The 10,836-nt window shown below is 36.0% G+C and overlaps 1 protein-coding gene across 3 annotated transcripts in view; it reads left to right on the forward strand.

The window, feature by feature from the left end:
• Positions 1 to 10,836, forward strand: part of GRID2 (glutamate ionotropic receptor delta type subunit 2) — a 1,526,424-nt gene that overhangs the window by 907,597 nt on the left and 607,991 nt on the right. For all 3 annotated transcript variants that reach the window (XM_070452150.1, XM_070452151.1, XM_070452149.1), the window contains exons 6-7: positions 658 to 831; positions 9,073 to 9,234. In XM_070452150.1, coding sequence (XP_070308251.1) covers positions 658 to 831; positions 9,073 to 9,234 — 336 coding nt within the window. The remainder of the gene's footprint in view (positions 1 to 657; positions 832 to 9,072; positions 9,235 to 10,836) is intronic.

Raw genomic sequence — 10,836 nt, forward strand, 5'->3', positions numbered from 1 at the left:
TCAATAGAATTTTTTATCTTTATGTTAAGAACACAATTATATACTAATATATCAGTTCAACAGTTAATGAGCATTTTATCTATTCTTTATCAAAACAAGTCCATGAGTTAACACCAATAGTTCTAAGAAATAATTGGGAAAAGTCTTAAAAAATGATGCCTCCTCTTTCTCTACTGTCTTATTTAAGAACCCCCTTTTCATTGCTAATAGCAATATTTATTACTCTTACATTACAGCTGTCTTCCTAGGTCGCCAAAGTATCTTGAAATCCATTAATGAATAATTAAGTGTAATAGCAGCTTACTTTGTGACCTTTTCCAATGTTTAGATAACACACAGTTTTCTGAAGTATTCAACATATTATAAACTTATTATAAATAAAAAGTATTTAAGTCCATCACTTCATTTGAAATTATTTAAGCATTCATTAATTATACACATAAATGCATATAATTTAAAGCACAGACAGCAACTACAAATGAGTTGATTATTTTAATGAACATGTGGTGTTGTTTTCACTTGGATGTGGGCTAAGCATTAAACAAACGTATTATAGTGACAGAATCTCTTTAGCGTTTCCTGATAACAACTCATTAATAGTTTGTGTTTCTGTTATGTGCTATAATATTTCTAATTCTCCCATTTCTTATCTTATAGGAAATAAATGATGTGGATGTACAGGAACTAGTAAGAAGGTCGATTGGAAGGTTAACCATCATTCGACAGACATTTCCAGTCCCCCAGAATATAAGTCAGCGATGTTTCCGTGGCAACCATCGAATATCTTCAACATTGTGTGATCCAAAGGATCCATTTGCTCAGAATATGGAGGTATATTCTAAGCACCCAGATATTTCTTTAAGGATTTTTTTTGGTCACTTGTAGAGAGACATTTTCTGGTGGCATTGCATTCAGAAATCTACATGTTTCCATTTTTGGTCCAGCGATTTCATAAGTCTACTGTGAAGAGTGCTAAGAATCTGTCTTTGATTGTTCTAAATCTCATCACAGCAAAATATCTATTTGATAAAAATATAATCAGTAAAAGTTATTCTCTTTTCAGCAAGTAGATCAATAGAATTTCTCATGGTAGAATTTGTGATTGATACTCCTTAATGCTAAACTCCAAATTATTAAGCTAATAAATTTGTTTGCCTTTTCTGGCATAACAAGGATATAGAAGCTTATTCCTTTTTAAAGATTAATTTCTGGTTGGAAGGACTTCACAGGAAAAATATTTAGAAATCCAAAAATGCAGTAGTGTTATATAAAGTTATATCCAACTCACATGGGAGATAGCTGAAACCTTTGCTATTCAGAATACAACAAAGAATTTGAAAGTAAATGAATACAATCTCTGAGCAGCAAAATGAAAAAAAAAAAAAAAAAAAAAGAACATCAAGTCCCTGTAGCTTACACATAAGAATGCCCTTTTAATACTCATCCGGATTTTATTTCTTTTTCTTAAGGAAACTCCTATCAGAACTTTTTTTGTTATTTCTCTTTGCATTGGTCATCTCAAAATGTCAATTTGAAGGAGGTTTGACAAAGGCAGGCACATCAACAAGAATAGGGCATAGGAAGCCCTGTAAGGAGACAAGAAACATAAAAAGAGAAATCAAAGAGATATGCTAATTCAAATATCCTATCAGAGCAGGACCTTCTCTGTAAAACAACTCTACATTATAATACAGCTCCAAGTGTATCACTATAGTATATAGCTAGTTTATTAGTCAATATTTAAACAGTAACCCTGAGATACCAAGAAAGATTAAAGTCATGGTCAATTTCATAACTAGGAAAAAACATAGGATCTATTTTAGAAACCTATTCCTTCAAAATGTTTAATAGAAATAGTATTTTAGTACTTAGAGATGTTCAGATTGAAAAGACTGGAAAAATAATTCTAGGAGAACTAGTTCTTTCCTAATAATACTAGATAAATAAGGTGACTTGGCAAAACTACTTCCTTGTTTGAAAGATAACAGCTTCCCTATTTTTAGTCGGCTTTGAATATTTTAGATAAATTGCCATTTATCTAACCATTTCTTCATACTTATTACCACTGTAATGCTGCTGCTGCTGTCGCTTCAGTCTTGTCCGACTCTGTGTGACCCCATAGACAACAGCCCACCAGGCTCCTCTGTCCACGGGATTCTCTAGGCAAGAATACTGGAGTGGTTTGCCATTTCCTCTCCACCATTGTAATGATCAGTGTGTATTTACCCAACAACTGGCTCTGGAATCATTGCCCACAGAACTTTGCTAGTAGATTTTAAGCTCCTTTAGAATAAGTTCCCTCCAGGCATCATAATCACATTAAGTATTTGCCTTTCTTTCTTTTTCCCATCATACCTACCATGGTGCTTTTAACCTTTGTAAAAATTTGGTTTTGAAAGTAATTGATAAGAAAACAGAAGTCAAAGTGAGCCACTCAAGCCTCAACAGGGTTTAAGTTTTCTACTTCTAATGACGTATCTTTTGATATTAATTGGTTCTGAATATAATTGATGTGGAAATGATAGAATTTTAAATAGAAATATGAAAGAACTTTGATTTAGAAAATCATGAGATATTAAAGGCTGTTTCTGTTGAAAGAGGTAGTAGGAAATATACAGATTGGGAAAGCAGAAAGGTACTGCACAGTATTTCAAAGCATATTTGCCTAACAGCACAATCCTGATTCAGTTGAGTTCCTTGAAATCAGGGAACAAATATTCTGTTTATCTTTGTATTCCCAGACATATCTAATGAATTAAGGATGTAGTGGAAGTAACACTCCTCCTGCCCCATACCTTCATCATACACCCCTCAAAGCTACAGATCGAAGAAAGCTGGAAGATTACTTTTCTTTGTGAATTTATTGTGTATTAACATCCCTTTTATATGTAATAGAATTTGACTAAATGTTTAATATGTAAAAGGAAAACTGACAGAAACTTTTATATGTGAAGATTTATATAGTGCCTAAATGCTGGGCTCTTGAATTTAAAATGTTCCAGTAAAAGCGGAGCATTTGATAAAAAGTCTGGCTTTGGTGTATGTTTTATCTCACTGAAGTTAAAGAAAATAACAAGAAAAATACTTTAAAAATTGAGAGTAAGGAGTTCCCTGGGAGAAACAACCCTCTCTCAACCTGGAATCTACAGTGAAGATAAAAAGGATCACAGGTAGACATATATCTTATCAGAAGGATCCAACTTAAAGAAAAACTTAGGAAAAAAGATATGAAAATATGATTCTTGTGACCCCTAAAAATAGAAACCCAGCAGTCACAGTAATCTGTACAACAGAGAAGAGGGTACATCTACAGAAGAGGGTGAGCATCTAGAGATCTCTGGCCTGTTACATGTTTTACTGTACACGGAAAGGGAAATAATATTTTGTTGTTTAGTCACTCAGTCATCTGACTCTTTGTGATCCCATGAACTGCAGCATGCCAGGCTTCCCTGTCCTTCACCATTTCCCAGTATTTGCTCAAACTCATGTCCATCGAGTCAGTGATGCCATCCAACCATCTCATCCTCTGTCGTCCCCTCCTCCTGCCTTCAGTCTTTCCCAGCATCAGGGTCTTTGGCAATGAGTCAGCTCTATGCATCAGGTGGCCAAAGTATTGGAGCTTCAGCTTCAGCAAAAACTGTCCCTCTACTGGGGAAGCCTAAGTAATATTTAGAAAGAACAAAAGCCAAGTTTCCTCAGTCTTTAAATTAGTGCCAGAAAGACTAAAATTCAGAGTTAACTGAAGCTGCAAAATAAATGTCAGAGATACCTTTCAGCTAGAAACAGAGTTTTTAGCAATATATGAAGCAAGAAGGAAGGAAGCCATTTACTGCTTGATGAAACTAATGCTGTCTTCCCAGGCAGCATGATGTAAAGCATCCCTCTATCAATGCAGAGATGCAAGAGATGTGAGTTCGATCCATGGGTCAGGAAAACCCCTTGAAGTAGGAAGTGGCGACTTAGTCCAGAATACTTGCCTGCGAAAGCCCATGGACAGAGGAGCCTGGTGGGCTAGAGTCCGTGGGGTCACGAAGGGTCAGACACGACTGAGCACACACAAAACTAATGTTAGTTTGGCTGCTAATGGAGAGAAAACAGAGACATTCAAATCCTTTTGCTTCTGTTTCTCCATCTTAAAATTGGAAAGATTAGGATAAAAGTCATTTAAAGAAAAGTAAATCATTAGATTTTAGATCAGAAGGAGCACGTGTTGGAGGTGGTCAGAGTATGCCTTACTGTTCTCAAATGAGGCCTGAAAAATAATTTCTCAAAGCAGTTAATAAAGCTGTAGATATGATCACAATGTTGTAATTTAGAAATGTTAGAGAAATACTTAGGAAGAGGACCCAAGTACAAGGCATTGGTATATTGTCCCAGTTTTCCAAAGGGAGGTAGAAAGATTCTGACAACAAGCGGTTAACACACTAAAATTAATATTCAGATACATTTCTGTTGTTCAGTTGCTCAGTCCTGTCCGATTCTTTGTGACTCCATGCAGTGCATCATGTCAGGCTTCCCAGTCCTTCACCATCTCCCAGAAGAATATACTATTAAATACATGAGTTGAGGAACCTTAAACAAGATAATAGGATTTCCTTAAGAACAGGCATCACTGAAGCCTACTTAATATTTTTTTTTAGGTTTAGATAATGTCATAAATCTTTTTATTGTTTGCTGATTTTAATGTAATGTTTGAAAAATTTTCCTTTTAGGAAAACATTAGAAAGTGTATATAAATTGATGTCATTCAAACATTTTCACCAAAGACTACTAAGAACAAAAGGTAGTAAACATTTTGGCTTCAGAGTCTTTAAAAAGTTCAAAACATAGTCTTATTATTGTCTTTAAAAGTTAATATATGGGTTTCTGTAAAATTAAAAGTAATATAATTTGAATCAAGATTTCTGGGAGAAATATCAATAACCTCAGATATGCAGATGACACCAACTTTATGGCAGAAAGGAACTAAGGAGCTTCTTGATAAAGGTGAAGGAGGAGAGTGAAAAAGCTTGCTTAAAACTCGGCATTCAGAAAACTAAGATTATGGCATCCACTTCCATCACTTCATGGAAAATAGATGCAGAAAGAATGGAAACAGTGTGAGACTTTATTTTCTTGGGCTCCAAAATCACAGCAGATGGTGACTGCAGGCATGAAATTAAAAGATCCTTGCTCCTTGGAAGAAAAGCTATGACAAACCTAGACAGCATATTAAAAAACAGAGATGTTACTTTGCCAAAAAAAGTCTCTATAGTCAAAGCTATGGTTTTTCCAGTAGTCATGTGTGGATGTGAGAATTGGAGCATAAGGAAAGCTGAGTGCTAAAGAATTGATGCTTTTGACCTGTGAGTACTGGAGAGGACTCTTGAGAGTCCCTTGGACTGCAAGATCAAGCCAGTCAATCTGAAAGGAAATCAATCCTGAATTGGAAGGACTGATGCTAAAGCTGAAGCTCCAATATTTTGGCCATCTGATGCGAAGATCTGACTCATTAGAAAAGACCCTAATACAGGGAAAGATTGAAGGAAGGAGAAGAAGGGGATGACAGAGAATGAGATGAATGGCATCACCGACTCAATGGACATGAGTTTGAGCAAGCTCCAGGAGATGGTGAAGGACAGGGAAGCTTGACGTGCTGCAGTCCCTTGTGTCACAGAGTCAGACACAATTGAGTGAATGAACAACAGCAGCAACATTTCAGATAGTAATCAGCTAAACTACTTTGTTTTGTCTCCAAATCTTCAGGCAAAATTGATAAGCCTAGGACATGGCCCAGATGTATTATGTAGCTTTGAGTACCTTTAATATTTACAGCTTAATATTTACCTTTAATATTTAATATTTACAGCTTATCGCCAGAGCTTCTCTTACCCTCAGTTTGGGAAGTATGGAACTAGTGGAATAGTAAAACCACACTGATAAATATTCTATTCTTGAAGTGCAAGGAATTCTCTATGGTTATCCAAAGAGTCTGTCTTTGGACCTAGGGCTTCCCTTGTGGCTCAGCTGGTAAAGAATCCGCCTGCAATGCAGGATACCTGGCTTTGATCCCTGGGTTGGGAAAATCCCCTGGAGAAAGGAAAGGTTACCCAGTCCAGTATTCTGTCTTGGAGAATTCTATGGACTGTATAGTTCTTGGGGCTGCAAACAGTTGGAGATGACTGAGCAACATTTGTTTTCTGACTTCATTGAACCATCAACACCAACCTCCTATACATGCCAACTTTCCAATATCTGACACCTTCTTTGACTTGCTCTGAAACATTCTCTTTCCTTTAGTAGCTGATTACCTGGTATAATTTCTAGGCAGCTCATTATCTCAGCATTCTTCCTGTCTTTCTCTTATTTTTCAGTGTTTCTGTTGAAAGTTTAGTACTCAGAACTAACTTTATTTGCAGATGTGAATTGACTAGGAGAGGTTTGAATAAAATGTTATCTCTCTTGATCTTAACAAAATGCTTCTGACACAGAGATTGAGATAACATTATGATGGTTTGGAGCAAATATTACTTCTGCTATGTTTCAGTGAAGTAAGAAAACAGATGTCGCTAGGGTAGATAGAAACGATTGGTCAAATGGCAGGATGCTGATGTTTAAGATGTTAGAGGAATTGTTCATTTGTGTCTAATAAATAGTCAGTTGTGCTGGTCATGGCCAGAGTAGAAGCAAAAGTCATCTGAATAAAAAGTGACCAAGAGCTCAGTAGGTAATGGCAGAGAGGGGCTGTAATGTGTGGCATGGTAAACAGCACAAACCTCAAAAGAGAATAGAAATTTGCTAAGAAAGAAGTAAAAGAAGGGATAATAGAAAGCTCAGGGAAGGTCATCACCCCCTTTTGATTCTGCAGTTTGGGATGTGAGCAAACAAAGAGAGGCAGTCATTTGTCAAAAACACTTGCCACATATTGACTACAAATCACTGACCTTATAGTCCAGCATGGATGCTAAAGTGCATGCCTCTAGATATGCAAAGGAGACTATGCCATAAGAAGTGTCACCAGTTGTCAGATCGCTCACATCTTGACTTCTGTTAAACCTAACTGATGTTAAACAAGACTTTCTTTTCTTTGACTTTCTTTCTTTGACAACTATTTATCAAAAACCAAATATGTGCTAGACTCTGGGCTAAGTCAAGAGGAAATAAAAAATAAGGGAAACAAAAAGTGCAAAAGGCAAAAATATTGCAATATGAGGCCCTATCCAGAAGGAACTTGTATTCTGTGTGAAAAGCAATTTAAAAGAAATCTTAGCATTCTGATATGCTTCAATAGAGATATGCACTGAGTGTTCCGGGAGATAAACCAAGAACTGCCCACTTAGCCTGGGAGTGGGGAAAGTCCTGAGAAGTTGTCAGGGTAGGATTCACCCAGCCTGTGACCCATGAATTGAGTATGAGAGGAAGTTAACTAGTTAGAGACAGATAGACACATCAGAGGATGTTCCCACAACTATCTCATCTACACTCTTGAAGCAATCAGTCAGAGGGTGAAACAAAATAAAGCTAGGTTGCTTAGAGCAAGAGAGTTTGAGGCAGTGGAGCCATGAGAGGTTAGAAAAGGTCAAATTATTGTAGATTATTGAGAAATATCCAAAGATTTGCCCCAGACTTTTGGATACAACTCATTCATCCTTCACGTCTCTTCTCAGTTTACCTTTTGGGTCTTCAATCTAATTCAGATGAAGTTCATGTCATCAGCTATTTTTAACTGCAAGCATTATTCTTCATTCATTGCCAGTTACAGCCATCTCTCTAGTCTATCTAGGAATTATCTGGTGGGGTGGGGGAGAAGATGAGAATGGCCTATCCAAATATTTCCTTATAAAGAACAAACTGATATTTCGTGTGGTGCATAAGAGTATTCAAAGTCTCTTTAAAGGAAAGTCTACAAACACAAGTGGTTAAAGATTTACCTAGTTAGAAAATTCAAAGGCACTGTTAGGAAGTGCTTATTAACAGTTGTTCAAATTCTCATCATGTTAATAGTTGAAGTTTAGTGGCATGCTGTGATGTGGGCAGAGAGTTTCATAAGATTTCTTCATGATAATTATAAGCAAAGGGTAATCAAAGTACTGTCCCCTTTATTTTTAAGAAAAAATGTGATAACAAGACTCTAAAAAATCTGAGAAGATTTACATGCTTAAAATGGGTTTATTTTTTATAGCTATATTGAGTTCTTATTTTTTTATTTTGTATTGTTTATTTTCTTCAGAGAGGAAATAATATAGCATTTAAACACTGTTGTTGACCTTGGATATCTCATGGTGTCTATATTTTTTAAATGTTATTTCTAAATTATTTAAAAAATAGACAACATTGGTAATTAACAGGGAGGATAGTGATTCTGGCAAACTGTAAGAGTGCAATACAGTGTATCAAATATTCATACAATTTATTTTAAAATCTGTGTAGAGGAAAGTTAATATGATTACCTTAGAAGAAGAAATCGTTAATGTAAATACACATTCACAAACAGCAGTTTATGGTATTTGTCATGTTAATTGCAATGCACCTGTATATAATTTTGTATAGACCCTAGATCATTGTAATGTTTATGAATGGTGCTGTTTCCTTTCACTTTTTCATTAATGAATCTCCATAGACACAAACATATAGGCAGATGGTAGCGTCCAGCACCTATGACACTCATCTTCCATGTAAAATCAAGTTGATATTTCTCCATCTGAAAAACCAGAATGAAAAAATTTGACATCTTCAGAAAATGTATTATTCATTTTCCCTTCCAATCTTAAGCCCTTAGATCGTTACTTCCTCAGAAAGAAATAAGGACCAGTGATTTTCTAAGGTCTGACACTAACAACCTTTCCTCTGTCGAAACTCCTCTTTTTTATCATCTCTCTCACACCTAAATAAGCTGAAAAAGCAGTTGAGGCACACAATCAGACAAGACTTCAATCTCAATAGCAAAATTGCCCAGGAAATGAAAAGAAGAAAACTTCTGCTTAATAAATAACCCAGTAAACCAGCTATCTATGACATGAACAGAAGCTTTTCTCCTTATTCTTGATGGTTGGCATCAATGATTCTAATGATTACTATCTAATATCCTTTCAGATTTCAAACCTTTACATATATGACACGGTGCTTCTGCTCGCTAACGCTTTTCATAAGAAGCTGGAGGACCGGAAGTGGCACAGCATGGCTAGTCTGTCATGTATCAGAAAGAACTCCAAGCCCTGGCAGGGAGGGCGCTCCATGCTGGAGACCATCAAGAAGGTAACTTCTAACTAGCTTTTGTTTTTTCAAAATTCATCCATTAGTTTGTTGTTGTTGTTAATTTTGTTTTTTTATTGAAGTACAGTTGATTTTACAATGTTGTGCCAATCTCTGCTATAGAACAAAATGACACAGTTATTCACATATAGACATTTCTTTCTTTAATATTCTTTTCCATTATGGTTTATCACAGGATGCTGCTTATAGTCTCCTATGCCATGCAGTTGTCTATCCATCCTATATATAATAGTTTACATCTGCTAATCCCGAGTTCCCAATCCATCCCTCTCCCACATCTCTTCCCCCTTGGCAACCACATGTCTGACTAGCATTTTGGTCTTCCTAACTTTTTTGCAAAGAGGAACAATACGTCATTGATGAGATATATTTTAGGATTTTTTTCTTCACTAATATTGCTGCCTATTCAGAGCACAAAATAGTGTAATGGATAAATTAAATATTAAAAAATAAATCAAGGGCTTCCCCCGTGGCTCAGTGGTTAAAAATCTGCCTTGCAATGTAGGGGACACAGGTTTGCTCTGTAGTTCGGGAAGATCCCACATGCCATGGGGCAATTAAGCCTGTGTGCTGCAGCTACTGAACCTGTGCTTTAGAGTCCTCGAGCCACAACTACTGACCACCCCACAACTAGAGAGTAACCCCTGCTCTCAGAAAAACACACACACACACACACACACACACACACATATAGCAATGAAGACCCAGCACAGCCACAAATAAATAAAATTGAAATAAATATTAAAAAATTTCAAGGTCAGAAAATCACATGTCTATGAAGTAGGGAGCCCTTATTTATTCATAAGGAAATTTTATGCAGATAAAAAATTAATCATTGAAATATTTTAATTCACCTTCATTGCATCATTAGTGTCAGAGATGCTCAAATTATTCAGTATCTGTCACAAAGTACAGAAAGTCACTTTTTTTCTCTAACCCATCATCCCCTGAAAAAAAAAAAAAACACTAGATCTAGGTGTTTTTCAGTTAGATGATACATGGTAAGACACTAGATGTGATCTTTAATTTGCCTTACAATAAAAATATAAGTCATAAACAGTCAATATTTTGGTGCATTTGTGAGCTATTTGGGGTACTTGATGGTATTCTTCTTCACTGTCAGTGTGGTATTTAGCCTGCCTGTGACCTGCTTTAGCTCAGCTACCCGCTCCATTCCCAGAAGGCAGTTTATGTTGCTTAGCTCCTCTCACAGTTATAAGCATCCAGCAGTTTATTAGCCTCTTTGTCATGTCATCCTTGCTGGCATTTTCCATTTGTCTCACACAGCTTCTTGGATTTAAAATGAAATGATTAATAAAACAAACAAATTTCCCCTGTACCCTTTACACAAAGGAGACAGTCATTTGGAAGTTTATATTCTTCATTTTATGCATCCTTTTTCTTACTGCAAGCATTTGCCTTTTTTCCTGAAATAGTAAGAGAAATAGCTAGTCAAATGAAATATGAAGTGTTTAGAGATGCCAGAGAAAAATCTAAAAATTAACATTAAAAGGGAACTAGATGTACAAAAACCAGGAAGTGGAGGGAAAAATGTTTCTCGTAGAGAAAAGCTTGCATTTTCCT

Source organism: Odocoileus virginianus, chromosome 21, assembly GCF_023699985.2.
Source record: "Odocoileus virginianus isolate 20LAN1187 ecotype Illinois chromosome 21, Ovbor_1.2, whole genome shotgun sequence".
In the NCBI taxonomy this organism is placed as follows: domain Eukaryota; kingdom Metazoa; phylum Chordata; class Mammalia; order Artiodactyla; family Cervidae; genus Odocoileus; species Odocoileus virginianus.